The following is an 18,799-nucleotide window of genomic DNA, read 5'->3' as shown; positions in this document are numbered from 1 at the left end:
GCTTTTGTCAGCACATCTCAAGAATTGAAATCTCAATTATGTATTCCTGTCCGTGCTCTCTCTCTCTCTCTCTCTCTCTCTCTCTCTCTCTCTCTCTCTCTCTCTCTCTCTCTCTCTCTTTCAATTATTTATCTGCAGCTCTACTTATGCTACGATGCTATTCACCACCTGTACTTCACTATCTTACAATAAAAGAGCAGTGCTGCTTGCACTTGTGTATCATAAGTCAACAGTTTCTTCTCCATGTTCAAGTGTTCGACATTGGGCAGTGTTTATATTAAAAATTTTAAATGTATGACAGCTCATGATATAGTTGGTTTGCAGATAGTTATTAGCTATAGGTTAAGCAATAGTGCGGAGCTGGATATGGCAATATACAATTTCCTGTTTTAGTGCCCCGCAAAGCACAATTTGTCTTTAAGATCATCATTTTGATCTTTTCAACCACACATTTTTCCACAATCGTGCAGACCATAAAGCCCAGACTGTAAGTAGGCTTGCAGATGCATGCAAGCTCGCTTCTCTGTGCCTTATGCCTGCCTAGCGAGGAACAGCTTTTGCTTCCACATGAGACACGCACCAGTGTGGGCTCACACATCAACGTTTTTGGAGACATTCTGAAACTGAAACTTTATTTTTCAAGAACATCAGAAATATATGTACAAGGAATATTCGGGCCGATAGCCTAAAATGGCAAGTGGCTGGTCCAGTGTATTATACAACGAATATGCACAGGTCAGCTAGAGGATAAAAAGCGTGCAGTAATATTACGAAACATATACATTCATATATATATATATATATATATATATATATATATATATATATATATATATATATATATATATATATATATATATATATACAAAGATGCATTGTTTTGTACTGAGTTATTGACCATGCTTAAAAATGCTTAGAAATTTATAAACATAATTGTTGTTATTTTCAAGTAATTAAATCAATGCAAGAAGAAAAGGAAATGTACTTTCATACGTGACATAGACTTTCCTCACTGAGAATTGCTTGTACCACGATGTAGCTACGAAGCCAGGCGTGCCAATGCGAGGCAGCCCGAGTGCACGATAACAGAGAGGAGCTAATCACCGGGATCACTCTGCACTGACGCATACGAGCTGTGCTGCACCATCTGCGCATGAGTGGGCGCATGGACACGCGCTTGCGCAAATCCACAAGCGTGCGTGTGGTCTTAAACATATTCATAGCACCACTCATTAGCCAACGATGCCTTTGCTCCGTTAATAGCTGTCAATCACCATCTGATCTGACCAAAAAGATTGAGTTCCATAACTTATACATGAAATGCATTGACCGTGTAACGTCTGCCATATAGCAATGGTAACGCAATCGTTTCAAGTTCATTGAGAACATTGCTTGGTCTTTCCAAACCGACAAACTTTTTAAAAGTCTTTCCTTTCAATGTCACTGTATGTTTCTCGTGTCTGTGTGCATGTATATGTGTTACCTGTGCTGAGTGACTTTCAGATCTAGAATGTAGTCTCGAGTTCACTTCGTTTTCTACCACTACAGACGGAACGAAAAGATGCAGGAAGCCGAGGCTGACAAACAAGTTAAAGAGGCCCAGGCACAGATGGTTGAGCTCAAGAAAGAGCTCGATACACAGCAGCAGGCACAAAAAGCGCAGCAGGCCGAGCTCAAGAAGGCCCTCAAGTAAGTATATTGTGTACCTGAGAATGGGATACAGTTGAACCCGAATATAACAAACCTGATTTAAGCAAATTCTCTACAATGTGGCTGCATTGATTTGCACGCTTTCATTATTTCATGGTTTATGCAACAGATGGCTGGATTAGTGGCAAATACAACGTCGCGGTAGCTTTTGCGTGTTGCTACGTAACAGCTTTAGGTTTCAAAGAACCAAAAAAATTATTTCTTTTATTTTACAAACTTCTTGATATAACAAAATAATTTGAGCGTGGTCATTACTTCATTAAATCGAGTTTCAGCTGTATTAGAGTAACAGAATTGATGCCATGAGAACGGAAATGCAGTTGAGTGAGGCAGAGGGTTTTGTGATGTCATGAACTTAGAAATTTGCAGTTATAAGATTGCGTTGGCTCATGCAAAGCAAGGTAATTGGAGATCACCAGGAGAGGCCTTTGTCCTTCAGTAGACATACATTAACTCCTTATTGACGATTGTTGCCTTCAGGCAACATACCAGAAAGATTTTTTTAATGGCTTAGTTTCGGTATTGGGCACGAAGGTTCTGGCTAAATGTCTTTGGCCAACACTGGATGACAGGCATCAAGTGTAATTTGTTGGACTAGAACAGGAACACAGGATGAGGAAGAAGTTTGGCATGCAACTGGCTTTCTTTCGAAAGTGCTCTCAGACGAGACAGACCGATGCAAAATGTCCGGCTGCAGTGGTGTCAAACACATGATGCAAAGCAAATGTAATGTACACCTATGGTTCACATGTGAGAAGAGCCATCTGTACAAATTCAAAACTGTGTTATGTGGCTTAGGGCAACGTTCACTTTCCGAGGTCGCGGGATCGAATCCCGGCCACGGCGGCCGCATTTCGATGGGGGCTAAATGCGAAAACACCCGTGTACTTAGATTTAGGTGCATGTTAAAGAACCCCAGGTGGTCAAAATTTCCGGAGTCCTCCACTACGGCGTGCCTCATAATCAGAAAGTGGTTTTGGCACGTAAAACCCCATAATTTAATTTAACGTTCACTTTCAGTTTCCTGCCTGGTATTTTTCACCTATTGCTGAAAAAGCTTACGCTAAATGTTTTTTAACATTTTCATTGATTATGCTTATTCTCAATGTGTTTCGCACATTTAGATAGAAAATAAAATTTTTTTTTCGGGTATTTATATGTGCCACCATTAAAGAGTTGAGCCAATGATCACGATGATGATAATAATAACCATGCTAACAGTACCAGCAAAGTCTGCATTTGGCGAGATGCCGTGTGTGGCAAGGAATGAGTGTGGGTCACTTTCTCCAGGGAGTGCGAGAAGAAAGAGAAGGAGGTGGACGCCAAGAAGCAAGAGTACGCTGAACTCGAGCGCCGGGACTTGCAGTGCAGGGAGACCATCAAGCACACGAAGCAGAAAGGAAAGGAGCTGGAAAAGAATCTGGATGCGGCTAAGGAGAAGGTATGCTCTCTTGCTCTACAGTCAGCATCTGTCTTTGGTGCCCTTGGCACCAACCTTGTCTGCTTTCTGTCTGAGTCTCGAAACTCCTGAGCACCTTGCCTTGCTGGAGACCCTTACCATGTTTGCTGCACATATTGATGCATGTATTCGATGCAGAAGACGACGACGATGGGGGCATTAACAGACTCCGTCTAAGTGGGTGGCTGAGATTTGGGGGAGGACGAAGAAGGCGTGCCTCTGTTCTGTTTGTTTTTGAACAGGTTTTCCTGTTGTTCTTGAAGAATGTCTCCCTGTCTTCTGTCCGCGTTGTACCGCGACAATAAAACAGTGTATGAAAGGGAGTGTGTAAGGAAAGTGTTTTATTATAGAGAAGTGGGAGTACAGCTCTCAAAATGCTGTACCATGGTACCAGAGGCTGTAGAACCATATCTGTTTTCAATGCCTTTTGGAGCTGTGCTTTTTGCACAATTAGTTGGTTCAAACTTTTTGTCTTCTCAGCACAGAGCAACATAGCCAAATATGGCTGATGAAAGGGCATTTGTTCCAGTGTTTGATATTCTTGCTAGCACGTCTGTTCAGACAAGGTGGTGAATCCAGTCTTGTGTTTTCTGCGAAGGGTTATGTGTATGTTTGCAGGCATCTTCTGGTTCAGACATAGCCAAGTGTGTGTATTTATGTTTGTATAATAATAACTAATCGCATTTTAGGCTTTATGCTATTCCACTTTAACAGATTCAACAAAATACTGCAGCCCCTTTCTGGTGTTTATTTATCTATTGTTGGATGAATGGAATGAGGAGGCCATGGGCGCAGTAACTTTTTCATATTTGCACAAACATTTGAACTGTCCTATGGTTGGAGAGGGAAAAGGGAGGGGTCATCTCTAAAAAAAACACTTACACGACCACAAGGAAGAAAGGCAATATAGACAGACACAGCACTCCTTTGTAAACTAGGGTTCTCTCAAGCCTTCTTTGTGCGTAAGGGTTAGGCTTGATGGCCAACTCCCCATTGCTCGCCTTGTACAGCCAGGCTACGGCGGTACCAGGACAAGCAGAAATACGACAACACACTGTTGAATAACAAGCGCAACGTTTATTGCTCCAGAGGATTCGCTTGGAAGCAGGCTAGTTATGACAGAGGCATTTGCCGGGGTTGATTGTGTGGCAAACAGTCGGGGCACAAGGGGGAGTGTCACGGCGGCTGCGGGAAGCTGCCTGGCCATCCCGTGCGAGAAGACTGTCCAAGGAGCATCTGCCCTACATGAGTCTCCTGGTGTGCATTTGGACGTGCGGAATTGGTTTTTGTAATTCCCGCAACTTTTATAGAAAAACAGCGTTAGTGCCATTTTTTCAAGATGTTGTATCACCAACTTGCCTAATTGATAACCTTGTTAAGAGAGAGAGAGAGAAGCCTAAAAGGAGAGAGGGCTAAGATAGAAAAAGTGCCTTCAGCGGCTGCATGGTGCAAAGATTAGATGAATGTTAACTCTACCCCCTCGCAGTTTTCTTTTGCTGATATTGGCTTTGGCTAGTTAGCAAAAAGTGAAAATGTGCTTACAAATTTATTGAAATTATGGCACCAGTAAGACATGACTGGCTTGCCTTTGTCTGATGTTTTGTATGCAGATCCTTACGCCCTTATTAAAATGAAGTGCACCTTATTGTGAACTTTATTGGGTCCAAAAGCCACTAGATATCTTTAGGAGAGCACTTTGTCTTGCAATGGTCTTCTGTAGGAGCATTTTGTAAGGAACAGTTCTCGATTAATGGCAGTACAAAGCTCAAGGATAAGGAAGGGATCACACTGTACAAGCACTGATTCCAGCATGAGACAATAACAACACGCCGTGAATAGCATGACAATCTACGTGCCATATTTGGACGCATATAAGCTGCACCAAAAAATTTCAAGCACGAAGGCGTAAGGGTCATGCTCTGCAGCGCAGCTTTACAGCACCACATTGCTGTGAAGCCACATCAGATTTGAACAGGGAGCACCAGTGAAAATTGAAGAATCGGATGATGGTAAAGGAAGTTGATTTTTAAGCTCTTCTACTTCGTACATGCCAATAATTTCACAGAGTTGCTTTTATTAAAAACTTGATGAAAGTTCTTGCATTCAGTTATTTGCCTGAGTTACTCCCATGCTCTTTCTATGTCTCTGCCGTGTTAAGTCATGCTGCACAGCCATAATCGCGAATCTGTGTCAACCTACCCACCTTTCAGTCATTCTGCAGTGAAAATTTTGATTACGTGTGGAACTTGTCCTTTGTTGATTCTAACCCCCAGCAGCACTTGTAAGTCGCTAAATGTAGAATACTTGCACTGTCATTTTGCATTACATGGGCACCATGCTGTTTTTTGTCAAGACCTCACGTCTTCAATTTATGCAAACAAATTTGCCTGCTTCAGGTTCAAGACCTGAAGAAGCAGCCGGAAAAGCTACAGAAGGACATTGAAAAACTGCAAGCGAAGAAAGAGAAGCTGGAAAAGGAAAAGGTTGAAGCTGAGGCCAAGCTTGCTGAGGTGAGCTTCAGCCACTGTAACACTCTTGTACGAGCCACACGTGTTGTGATTCAGAACTAAAGCTCGTTATAACAGTCGTGTCGGACTTGAAAACGGCTTCGTTATTTCCGATATTCATTCTAAGTGTAAAACTTGCGGTCAGGTTTTACCTGAAAGAAATCCAAGCATGTCATCTCCAACTGGCTAGCAGAGGTTCTCTTGTCAATTTGCATGGGCATCAGTCAGTGTGGGGCACATTAACAATGCTCACAAATTAATTTTGCACCATGGTTAATCCCAAACGCACTTTGCACCATCACACTGGATGCGGCAATGCGGTCAGTGTGATCCCACGCGATCGGCACGTTGGCTCGCCAGTTGTGGGCCAGCAAAGGCAAGCTGCTCGTGAAGATACGCACACATGCCCAGAGTGTGCCGTCTCAAGTTGCTTTAGCCAAGTATATGACATTTCTTGCTAACAGAGCGCATATATTAATCTGTGAATGAACAAATAGTGTTCACTTTCGTGTGACCGAAATTGTTTTGAATCTTGCATTTTAGGTTTCATTATATAGCTGCAGAATACATCTTGAAGTAAAGCATTACCAACGAAATGTTATATATTTACTTTTTCATATCAAATGATTTCCTATGTCCATGTTTGCTGGGTTGAGGTTTGACTGTAAATTGTTCAAATGTTTGCATGAGGTGTGTTTCAAATGAATGCCTTTATATGCTAGGTTTTCATTTTGCGTAGCAGTAGTTTAGTTTCTTATCTGTAAGTTCACGGTTGAATATAGGTATAATCTTGTAGCTAGGACTTGGTATGTAAATGTTGCAGTAGTTTACTATCAAATTTTTGCTTTAGGTCATGGAATCCCTCAAGACACAGACCGATGAACTTCAGGAGCAGAAGGCAGTCCACGAGCAAGAACTCCTTGGCCTTCAGAAAGGAGTGAGCGAAAAAAAGTCACAGGTAAGTGCTTGACAGTGAAAGTAGTACTCTGCTTGGGACCTAAACCTTGTCATAGGATTGCCTGACCCTGGGCTAGGCACTCTTTGATATTTAATTTATGAATAATTTGCAAGAAGTCTATCGAAAGTGCATCACCACTTTTTCACTATCAAAGAGTCTGTGCATTTCAAGCTGCATGCATCTCAATGCCCCTTGCATGATGCTTCACAAGTTAAAGCATATAGCGAAAATCTCCAGCGGGGCCTAGTGGAGTAGCGACGCATGTCTTTGAAGTCTCTCACATGCCTCTGCACGAAAAAGGATGACACTTAACGCTTATGAGGTAACTTGATACTAAAGCTGGCCTCAAAATTCTAGACCTGGTGCCATTATTGTAATGCCATGACACAGACCAAAATTGCGTATGGCAGCCACAGTGATTGCAGTAACATAGCGAGCTAATGTATGATACATCCACCTCCAGGTACCATGATGGAAACTGTGTTGTACAAATTACTACTATTAATAAATTATTTAGGGCACAGTAGTCAGTATTTTTGGGGGTGGGGGTTTGGATGCTTTGGGCCTGTATTTAATGCAAAACATAGACAAGTCAATAATGCACTTTCAGGATGGTCTAATTTACATGTGAATTGTTGCTTTGACCATAAGTCTGTATGCATACAAAGTTGGTTTGACAATTCCTAAATAAACATCTGAAAGTCAGTGTCCGTTTTCAGCATTCGTGTTCTTCTATGCCGTGTCTACTTGTGCTGCACAAACTTCTCGAGAACCGCGTTGACATTTAATTTCTCATATGTGAGGGGTCCTACTTTGTTTCCTCCAAAATATCAACTCGCAGCGCTGCGTCCTTGTGCTTCTTTCTCTGTTCTGTGTTGTAGTACCGTCATTAGTTTTCTTTGCACTAATCGTTGCACAACTGTCCTTGTTTCATTACTCCCCCCCCCCCCTTCTCCCACTGTAGTATGAGATTGCCAAATCGGAACTGGACCTCAGCGTCAGCACGCACCAACGAGAGACGTCAAGGTTGGAGGAAATCGAGCTCAACCTCGACAAAGTGAACAACTCGCTAACCGACAAGTCCAAGTGAGCTTACACACGAACAGCCGTTTTGTGCACTTGATTTGCTGCTCCTTGTTGTTGGAAGCCCAAGTTTGCCCTGTGCAAGGGGCACTGAAGAAAAATAACGTTAAGCTGTATTATTAGTAAATTATCCTTCTACAATACCAGGAAAGCCACTTTTACAGTAACACGAGGCTTGGTATTAAGGATGCAGAAGTATTTGTAAATTGTAAGGATGTGCAAATAGTGATTCTTGAGACCAAATCATATCAAGTATCGAATACTTTTCGAATAATGGACAGCCGTTTGCACAATTAATATAAAACGATGTTCACAATCTAGTATGCTAAAGTTAGCAAGTTTCTGTCATCAAAAACAAATGAAGCATAAGGAGGTTTTTTCGCATGCACAGGACTCTTCAGAGTGTGTGAACGATCGCTTTATATAGCCTGTAAAGTATGGCTGCCTAAGCAATGTAGCCTGCTCTACTACACATATCTTCATGTCTTAGTTATGTCTATACTATGTCAATGGGAGTGAGCACTTAGAATACTTTGGCTCCACCTTTATGTTTAATTGGGTGCTGTTAACGAACCACAGTGGCCCAAACATGAGAAAACTTAAAATTTGTGACGTTGCACTGACCTACTGATGCTACTGGTTTTGGCGTGAAATTTGAAGAAGTGGTACTTTTACTTCGTTTTCTTCTGCAACATTGACCTATTGCCTCGAAATTAACGAAAACTGAGCTTTGATAGAGTACTCACTAATCAGTCTAAATTGACTTTGTGTTTCTTTTTAGTGTATCTTTAATGTAGCTCTATGGGCTTCATTATGCAAAAGTGCTTTTTCTTTTTTCTTTTTTTTTTTCTAGATACATAATTTCGTTAGAACTAATTAGGTGCTAGATAGAGTTGAACTGTAAAAACAAAATTATTGTTGTTATTTTAGTTCAGTCGAGGTTTTCGGAACCTCAGTAGTTATATGACCGCCCAAATATTCATAAAATTAACTTGGTGCCGATTCTACCATGCACAACAAGTAACGAAACTTGAGTCAACACGTACCGTGTTGAACCAACTTTATGGAGCATGCAAAGGCACACAGACATGCGCACAGCTGAATCTTAGCTGTTAGTCACTATCAGAGTCCAACGACACCTCTTTTTTGTTGTCTGTGGACCATAGAAAGTCATCTTCAGTTCCATCTAATGCATTAGAAATGCCACACATACAGCAAACTGAAAAATGGTTACCGCAAACCAAGCATAAAGAAACAATGTCCATTCGACAGCAGTCTGGCTATAGCTACCTTGCATTGAGCTTTTTTTACAGCAAAGATGTTAGCCTCTCGTTCAACCTTTTTCGTGTCCATATCTATGGGTAAAAATGTGGGCCGATCTCGTGGGTAGTGAAATACCAGACCGACCAGCTGTGGAGGTGAAGCAGGCTTCAAGCACTAGGCAGAGTGAAGCGAAAACTGCGTACATTCTTTGGAGTCACGCATACAACATAGAGAACAGCATTCGTTTCAATAAAGAACAAGCCCAAAGCAAGCATCCAAACCACATAATTGATGATAAAGCACTTCTGATAACAGTGCTAAACATGTAGCGCTCCCCGCACACATTTCCCAGTAGAGATTACTGGGGAGTGACCTCACTAGCCTTTCATATTAAAAGAACCAGCCTAGCAACCGATTTCATTGTTGTTGCAGCACCGCTATGGGTAGGCAACGCCTAGTTCAGACTCCCAAGGAGCATCATGAATAAGAGGAGGTGCAAAGGGAAAAAGAAATGGCAGTGAGACCAGCAGCCGTGACTGGTGATTGCCGTGACTCCCATTACTCTAAAGCAATAAAGCATTGCATATTCTCATCTGCAGTTGTAGTGGTGGTTATCGGCAACTTCGCCGGACATCCACTTTCGGGGGATGGCGAGTGTTTTTCTTTCGTAAGACTCAGTTTTATTTGTGATATTGAGCAGAATTAGTTACGATTGTAACGCGCATGCAAATTTGAGCGCACTTTTTATTTAAAAAAAAAAGTGCATGTTAGAATCGTGCAAATACGGCACCTTATATGCCAGGCAACGTTGGCCACGAGGATGGACTATGATCACAATAAAGTAATAGTTACAAAGAAGTACTTTTGTCTTTCTCTTTGTCTTCATTATCTATCAAGATGTTACTGTAATTGAACTCTGCTTGTCTTAAAGAGCATGGGTACGGAATTTCACTGATAACAGATTTAAGCATATAGAATGACAAAAATGCAATGGTGAGCTCTGTGGCATTGCGATATTAAGTTTTCCAAGCTTTGCAACTCAATTATATCAGGTCTTTCTTTCTCACATACCAAAGAATAAAGTTACCCAAAGTGGTTATTTACATTTCATGTAGAAGCCTTGCTTTAGCAAGTCAACAGTGATTCCACGTGGAAGTAAAGAAATGTCAGATGTGCACATTTTGATTTAGTCACTTGCTTGACTCTTCATTTTACCATGTTATTTAACACACCACCATATCATTCCTTCATTCGTTGCATGTATAACTGTTCTTACGTTTTCTTTTTTCTTCTGTCTCTAGCTGCTTGACCAGACTAGAAAAACTCGTTCCTGAAAAGGAGGCCAAGTTGAAACAGCTTGAAGCCGAGATGACACAAGTGAGCCAGCAGTACCAGGAGGCCCAAGAACAGCTTCGGGCCGACCGACATCGGGTCGAAGAGCTTCGCTCCAATGCCCAGGCCAACAGGTCGCGGTCGCGAGTCCTCGATTCACTTCTGCAGGCTAAGAAGTCTGGGCAGCTGCCAGGCGTCATTGGACGACTTGTGAGTTGCTTGCCGTGGTGACATCTGCCACTCAATGCTTTTGCAATGCCTGTGCACGATCACAAACATATACAAGAAAGAAAAATAACGACTTTGGGAGAAACGTGAACTTCTTTGACCTCAACACTGGTTTGTGGCTGCATTGTTCACTGGGACATGTTGTGGTGAGGAAGGAGGTCTGCAGTGCCTATTATATTGACTTCCATTAAATAAGGTTATGAACATCAGTGCAGAGCGCAACAAAGACAGCATTTCACCGTTGAAGGACTATTGACACAAAAACACTGGGAAATGTTCATAGTATTCCTGAAATTAATTGGCTTTATATATTAGCTTACATATCACTTAACCATCACCATATCGGTTCCCATTTCTAAAACATGGCTTTGACTTGTATGCTGGTAAATGTAGAAAGTGTTGCTGAACAATGGGAGTAAAACTTCATATATTTGATATAAACAGAACCTCTTAAAACCTGAACTTGACCGTGTTCTGGTCTGTGAACTTGAATACCGCAGGGTGACCTTGGTGCTATTGACGAGAAATACGATGTGGCGATTTCGACAGCGTGTGGCCAGCTGGATTATGTTGTCACGGACACAGTGCTTACAGCCCAGCACTGTGTTGAGTACCTGAAGAAGCACGACGTTGGATTTGCGAACTTTATTGCTCTAGAAAAGGTGAGGCTGCCAAATTAGATTATTTCACACCTGTTGTCCACATTGTCTCTAAATTCAAAGATTTCTTTTGTTTGCAAATTTTGCTGCTGCCATTTTTGTACCCTGATTCCACCGAAGGACTTGTCTGGCATTTCGACAGCCCTAGCTGTGCAACTATGCGCCACAAGATGAAATTTGTCTTACATTCGAAAGCGCTGTCTGCCAGCTAATTGAGCAGAGTTTATTAGGGCCGTTATTTTATTATTATCTTTTTCTTTGTGCGTGTGTGTGTGGGGGGGGGGCACCTGCCTGCAATTGCAATTGCTCTACAACTAGGATAGATATTAAAATTGTGTAAGCGGCACCACTTAGTGCCACAGAGCAAGTATTCTTGAGGAGGTGGAACTGTGCTTCCTACTGGTTCCCAATATTTTCACAGCACAGAGTGCAGCACTGAGCTGCCATATGTCATTTGGAGTGCTTCATTTACTATAAAAGAATATGTAAATGAGATTAGTGGCTACCATTAACAATTTTCATGCATTTGGTACATATTTACATAGGCAAGCCAGACTGAATTCAAGTGAATTTTTTTTTTCTACAATTGCCATTAGGGAAGTTGAAATGGCGAAATTTGCAAATCGATTTGGATGCAAATGTTCGAGAAAGATGACCTTCAAATATCGAATCGAACATAGAATGTTGTCTCATTTCTAAACAAAAAATATAAAGTTGGCATGGAATCCATATGGTAACAAACAAGGTCAGGCTTTTCTATATTGTTTGACACATGCCTGTAATGGCACTCACAACTGTACTTCCGGGGGCACATCCTCCTTGATCAGCTGAGTAGCCTGTAAATTAGAAACAACCGCTTTCAGTTATCTGCTACATTGTGATGATGACAGTAGTGAAAAAGAAAACAGCGCATCACCAGATGCACATCACCAGTAGCTGTGCTTGTCGACGATGTGATGCTATAGCACAGCACATTGTTTTAAAGAAAGGCAGACATGGCGACACCGGCCAAATGATATTGATTTGCCTAAATCGAGACAACAAAGTCATACTTATGTTGCCTAAAACCTTGTTCAATGACATTACATTTTTAAGAAGTTGTCTGCCGTGTCGTCTGCCGTGCACAATCGCTCAGGAACCAGTGCCTCTGCTCAGCAGTCATGGCTCTCCTGCAGAAGCATGATTTCGAATAGCCCGCATTCGCATCAGTTTCTCATCTTTGAGGGTCGAATAAGTGTTCTCCTTTATATTTCAGCAGAAATGAATATTCAGCAATTTCCAATAGCAAATTCTCAAATCGCATACAAATCCAACAGCAGAGACTATTCAATTCGTATTTGAAATTTTGAATATTCAAGCACCGCTAATCATCAGAATTACTTGTGATTAAGACATGCACACCTTCTGCCAATGCTTGGTTCATTCTTGCTTGATTTTACTTAAATGTGCACAATTGACTGCGTTGAAGGGGGTAAGAATGCTGTGTTATGTTGCCCTGGTGATGCTAGCATGTGCTTAGCATTCCTGCTACTATGCATAACATATAGACATTGGCTTGAAAAACTTTTTTCCTTCAATTCATTGCAGATGGAACGCTGGATACCTTATACCCAAAATAAGATTAACACGTAAGTTATAAGTTAAAACAGCTACATTGGCATTCTTTAGAGTAGTAGTGCTGTATAAATACTGTTGACTTGTGGCAGTTTGAGGATACTATTATTAGCAGTGGAGTACTGCCAGGTCTCTTGAGGTTTCAAAAATGGCTTGCTATATAAGTGGATCGCTTTTTGGTCTGCATTACAACAGAATTTGCCAAGTGGCATTGAGGTACAGTTGAGCATTCTAATGAATACTGATGTAACAGACTGTCAGGTGCAACAAATTATAGACCTAAAGATTGACTGTACCTGCTTTATTATGAGAAATTTGTAACAAAAGCAGCAACAGTTACCTAGAATACAAGGTGTAACAGCAAGAAGGTATGGTAACTATTGCAACTTTCGTTAATCAGGAAACATATAGCAGCCATTTAAAGGACTGGTTGAAAGGGCTCACATTGAAAGGACTGTTTATGAAAGAAAACTGTGTAGAATAAAACTAAAAGGTAAAGTCTTCTTGTTCTCACTGTCTCTCTTTCTTCGTGACCTCATTTTGCTAAATTAGAAACACCAACGGTTAATAACGTTAAAGACGGGAAATTATACTGGCTAGTTTTGAACATATGTTCACTGCCAAACTCTGCGGCTCGCACATGTTCTGTGCAGACCTGAAAACGTGCCACGTCTGTTCGACCTGGTGTCAGTCAAGGACACTAGCCTGTTGCCAGCCTTCTACTTCGCCTTGCGAGACACTCTGGTGGCTGACGACCTTGACCAGGCCACCCGCATTGGGCTGCAGGGAAGGACCCGTCATCGGGTGGTCACCCTGCAGGGGGAGCTCGTGGACGTGTCCGGTAAGGCATGCATGGACAAGCTCTTCATTTGGTGCATCCTGGAGAAACAGTTCAGCAGAAACCTCGATATCGCAAATTATGCCTAAAATGCCTTACCGCTATTCATGTATAACAAGCATCTGCCTATAGCAAATATTAGTTATGAAGGTATTTTCACCTTCGATGCGACTCCAATGTAATGAGGTTCAATATGTACAGGGTTTGTCAAAGCCTAATTAAAGGGACATTAAAGAGAAATAATCAGAGCTGTACTAGTAAATTACGCTTCTGCAATTCCAAAAATGCTATACTCATTGCTGGAGGAGGCTTGGTAAACCAGAAAAGATGTGAAAATGTAAGGCCGGTGGTGCACCACCTTGAGCTTTTCGCACCACCTTGCCGAGACGCCATGAATGTTGATGTCATTGGCTTGAGCCTAGTTAAATATTTATTTGCGAAAAAAAAAGTACATTGTGTTCTAAACATACCTTGATGTGAAGGACAAATCTAGCGTGACAATCATTAAGGGGCAAGCTCTGCTGCAAAAAAAGGAAATGTGTGCTATGTAAAAGAAAGGGGAAAAGGCTATGCAAAAAAATTGCGGGTCCCACGCGTATCTGTGAATTTGTGATAAGCGAAGCTTTCCTTGACATTTACTGATGTGACTTCACTCTTCTCCTTGTTCTTCGCTTCTGTATGGCTCACCATGCACAATGCACTCTCTCTGGTCGCATTTTGTTCACGTCTTCCCCCATGCTCGGCTGTTTCTGATGCTGTCTTCCTTACACTTCTCTGCAGCTGACTTCTCTACTTTTCTGTTGCCACCTTCACTTTCTTGCCTCTTGTCCTGCTTGTCTACCCAGTGGCATGTGGCCATTCTAGAGGTGTCGCCAAGAATATTTACATACCTTGTGACACATGCCCGGTTGTACATACCCAGTGGCCCAGATTGCTGTCTGTTCGAGCCTAATATCCAGCGGCAAACATCTGTGAAGTTGAGTGAGTGATGGAAGCCCGTCTGGTCGGGATGATACATAGTAAAAGGAAGGGGCCAGGACCCTGATAAAAAAAAAATGTAAAAGGCCTCCATGCCACCCTTGGGGGAGCCAAAACATTAAAAGCACTCTTACATCTTCTATTTATTTGCTCGTGCCATGCTACCAGCTGCTCTTTGGCAGTCAAGGCAGGAGTTATTAACAATGTAACAATAACTAACATGAGCTATAGTAGTTGTGTAATTCAACGTAGTAAGGGGTAAAAAAAACAACTAAGAATTCATTTGCAGTCAAGTGCAGTCGAAACCTATTTGAGCCAAAATAAAGGTACTTGCACCGAAGGATGAGCAACAACAGTGATAACAAATGTGAACACTTACTAATCGATCAAATGGCAAGCGTTCACGAGTAGGCAAATGGCAAAAATATACGGGGCGGTGGGGGGATGACGTGTCAAATGTGAAACCACACATTTGGTGTCATGGCCCCTTCCATTTACGAGGCACATATCTCGTCCAAGCTCTCGTATAGTTGGCATGACAGGAACTAGAACCCGTGAAGTGGGGGAAGAACTAACTGAACTCTGTGGCTTTACACTGATGCATGGAGCATACCTGCCACCTCTCCTGAATTTTCCATAAAGTTCATGAATTTGAGCTTACTCTACAGTTTTATTAATGTTGCATCATGTTTTATGAAAGACAAATTCTGTTAGCAAAAAAGAAGTGTGGCTTTTCCAAGGGCGTGGTCAGAGACCACGCCCTTGGAAGTCAGCGGAAGGCGTACCAGGGGTGCACTTGGTTCTAGTAGGTTTACATACACGTTCCTGAGTCAGACTAAATAGGAAACAGCAGCTTCAGAAAAATCCACTGTAATTAAAAAAAAAGAGAGAAGTTTTATTTTTTGGTCTCTGCTGTTCTCAGTTTGCTGCTGTTTGTGTGCTGTGTCTAAATTGTTCTTACTAAAGTGTGTATGTATCCCACAAAAGGTGTGTGCTCAAGGCAAATGTTCTTTAAATCCTTGCTGCGACCCATTGCCCCGCCCTTTCTTTGTTGTGAATCCGAGATTTCCACGAAGTTTAACATTCACAAGTTGCCACGTGTGCATTAATTGGCCTGAAATCCATGCAAACCACGTCTGTTCTCAACAGGCACCATGAGCGGAGGAGGTGGACGCGTCCTGCGAGGCAAGATGGGTCAGGCGGTGCTCGACGACAACATGAGCGCCGAGCAAATGGAGCAGCTCACGTCTCAGCTGACGTCCCTCGAGAACAAGGCCCGGGACCTTCACGAACGCCGCTCCGTGCTGGAGGACAAGATAAACTCTCTCCGCAAGGACGTCACAGCTTCCAAGCACGCCTTGCAGAAGTTCCAGGTGGAAGTTAAGGTGCCAGATGCATTCATATTTTCCCCGGGGCGTACCTCGTTTACCCGATTCTGACGTACTCCCAAATTCAAAGCACATTCCAATTTTTGTGAGTTCAAAGTAAGAAAATGGAAGTGTACATGAATGTAATGTGACCCCAATTTACGAAAGAAAAGTATAGGGTACCACCTATGTTCACGTTCAGAAAAAAATGAGACACGCAGAGTTTATCTTAACAGAGGAAAAACATTTTTAATTAGCTTTCATAACGAAAGCAACACACGCGTGAATTCTTTCCAGTGATTTGCCTTCACTGTTGAATGTTCTGTTCCTTATGCATGTTTTTTATTGTTCTTGTTGTGTCCTTCAGTAAATCAGTTGATAGTTAATGCTTCTGTCGGTCAGTTCCTCTTGAGTTGGTGACATAGTCTTCATGAAACGATGGCATGCATGTTACTTGGGGCTGGCAGGTGGCAAGGGCTATGTAAGGGTAAAATATGCGGCACATGCCTACAGCTTTACATGCAGATAAATCTAACTGCATGTTCTCTACATGCTGAATGTCAAAGCTTCTTCGGGGCTTCTTCAAGTTTGTGTTGCTACCACCGTGACATTCTGAGATACTTTTTATTACTTACAGGGCTTGAAGCAGCAGCAAACCTCGTTTACGACTCAGTTGGCCGAGCAAAAAGAGAAAGTTGCCAAGACTGCTCCGGACAAGAAGAAACTTGCCCAACAGGAAAAGGCTGTCGCTTCCTACAAGAAAGGTACGACTCCCTTATGTCTGGCTTGATTTAATGTTTTTCTATTTAACACATTTGACTCCCGTTAATTCGACCCTTGCAGGACGGGAAGTTCTGGCTGAATTAACAAACAGCGGCAAAATTGACAGATTTAAATTTTTATTGGTTGAAATAAACTGCTGTCACTGACAGACTACTTTCATACAGTATTACAATAACTATACATGTCATCGTTGGCTAGTGGCCCACAGATCTCGACACTGTCATCGGCACTGACGAAATCCTCGAAAGAGACACTATTCTGGGCATAGCACAAGTCCTCATTAACACTGCAGGACAGGCTGCTGCCATCACTGTCATCGCCTAAGAAAACAGTTGCGCGCCGTCTGCAGAATTTTTTCCGTATTGAAGCTTTTAGTAACCCTTTCTCACATGAAGGAGTTGAATGAACCAAAGCGGCATTGTTTTATGTGCACAAACTAGTGAAAAGTGAAGTTAGCTGAAGTCGAACAGGACTCGACTAGAAAATTATGTCAATGACCCAGTCAAAACAATATACTGGGTGTCGCATAAATAGCAGTGCCGAATGTACTCCCGCAATCAAAAGCATACAGACCACAGGTACTGGGAAAGCAGGTCAATTTCTTTGAAGCTAAGTCAGGCAGCCTAAAATTTACTGCGGTGAAAACGTCACCGCGCAAATGCCACAATGCACCCATCAATTCCCATTTGTACGTATAGTAGAATCGTGATCATTCGAACTCCAAGGAGGACCGTAAATTTATACGACCAAAACGGCATTCAAACTAAGGAGAGCACCTTTAAATATAGCGTCCGATCAATTGTGCGCGGTACTGCACGCAAGATCAAAACCATGACTGGGGTCGCATTAAAAAGGTCTTATCTTTTCTCCATCAGCTTGCAACATCTGCCTAAAGAAGCCTAGGTTCCATACACAGTCTAGGTGTGATAAGGTAACGCCTTGCAAGGGTGAGCCGAGAAGGATAGTTGCTTGATTTGGCCATCCTGCATGCCAAATGTTCAAAAAGTGGTCCACAGGAATGAGAAATACTGTTTGAAAAAAAAAAACATGGCGCAGTTTCTGGATTTCGAATTCACAGGAGTTTTTCTTTATTCAAATACTTCGGACTTTGCCGTAACCAACAGAGCAGTTCGAATTACCCATCAATTCAAATTAAGAGAGTTCGAATTATTGGGACTGCACTGTAATAAGAAACAACTTTTTTTTTTTTTTCGAGAAACCCGTGATTGATTCACTCTTGATCACAGGTTTATGTAATTCTTGCAGCTAAACCACTCACTTACATTTGCTCAAATTTTGCACAGGGATAGCATTTTGCAGAGTTTATTTTAATACACTTATGAGCATTTTTTTTTACCCCAAGTTTCATCTACAATAAATCCAAAGCGGGCTGCTACAATGCCGTTCATAATATGTGGATTTCACTGCAACGCAATGGTGTCGCCACCATATCCTCGTATTATCACCTCTGTAATGGGAAAAGTGCCTTAGAAACTGGTTTTCCTTGCTCCAATCGGTGTCGTGAATTGTATGCGAGGATTAGCTTTGTTTGCTGCATCAAACAGGGGCAGTTGAACATGCTAGTAAAAACTGTTCTTTAGTCCCGTTTACTGCCACATTTGATTCATAGTTCGTATTCCATTGAAAATTCATTATTATGGCCCTTCCACCTGTAAAATCAATCAATCAAAACAGTTTCATAAGGGAATCGGCAGCTATTGCTGTGTCATTCTACACATTGCATAGTGCCTCACAATTATTCTTCTTCTTTGCAGAGTATGACCAAGTAATGGCATCATGGAACAAAGTGGAAAACAAAGTCCTGGAGTAAGTGTTCCTAAATTTGTGCAATCAGTTGTATGTTCATTAGTTATAGCAGTGTCGTTTCGTGCCCATGAAACTCATGGCATTGGAAAACTCTGAAGTTGAAGATGAACTTTCCTCGTCCTTTCAATTTCAAACAGTGTGGCTCAACTAGGTGTCCTGAAGTCAGCTATGGTCGGGCATTTACTTTTAACGA

General features: G+C 42.0%; 1 protein-coding gene across 2 annotated transcripts in view; it reads left to right on the top strand.

Moving 5' to 3' along the window:
• Positions 1-18,799, top strand: part of glu (structural maintenance of chromosomes 4-like protein gluon) — a 36,905-nt gene that overhangs the window by 5,139 nt on the left and 12,967 nt on the right. For both annotated transcript variants that reach the window (XM_055066615.2, XM_050171777.3), the window contains exons 8-19: positions 1,549-1,689; positions 3,001-3,151; positions 5,566-5,679; positions 6,527-6,634; positions 7,599-7,720; positions 10,282-10,522; positions 11,041-11,202; positions 12,787-12,827; positions 13,467-13,654; positions 15,779-16,014; positions 16,634-16,760; positions 18,555-18,606. In XM_055066615.2, coding sequence (XP_054922590.2) covers positions 1,549-1,689; positions 3,001-3,151; positions 5,566-5,679; positions 6,527-6,634; positions 7,599-7,720; positions 10,282-10,522; positions 11,041-11,202; positions 12,787-12,827; positions 13,467-13,654; positions 15,779-16,014; positions 16,634-16,760; positions 18,555-18,606 — 1,683 coding nt within the window. The remainder of the gene's footprint in view (positions 1-1,548; positions 1,690-3,000; positions 3,152-5,565; positions 5,680-6,526; positions 6,635-7,598; positions 7,721-10,281; positions 10,523-11,040; positions 11,203-12,786; positions 12,828-13,466; positions 13,655-15,778; positions 16,015-16,633; positions 16,761-18,554; positions 18,607-18,799) is intronic.

This window comes from Dermacentor andersoni, chromosome 6, assembly GCF_023375885.2.
Source record: "Dermacentor andersoni chromosome 6, qqDerAnde1_hic_scaffold, whole genome shotgun sequence".
In the NCBI taxonomy this organism is placed as follows: Eukaryota; Metazoa; Arthropoda; class Arachnida; order Ixodida; family Ixodidae; genus Dermacentor; species Dermacentor andersoni.
Note: the sequence above shows the minus strand (reverse complement) of the source record. Positions and strands in the feature narration are given on the sequence as shown.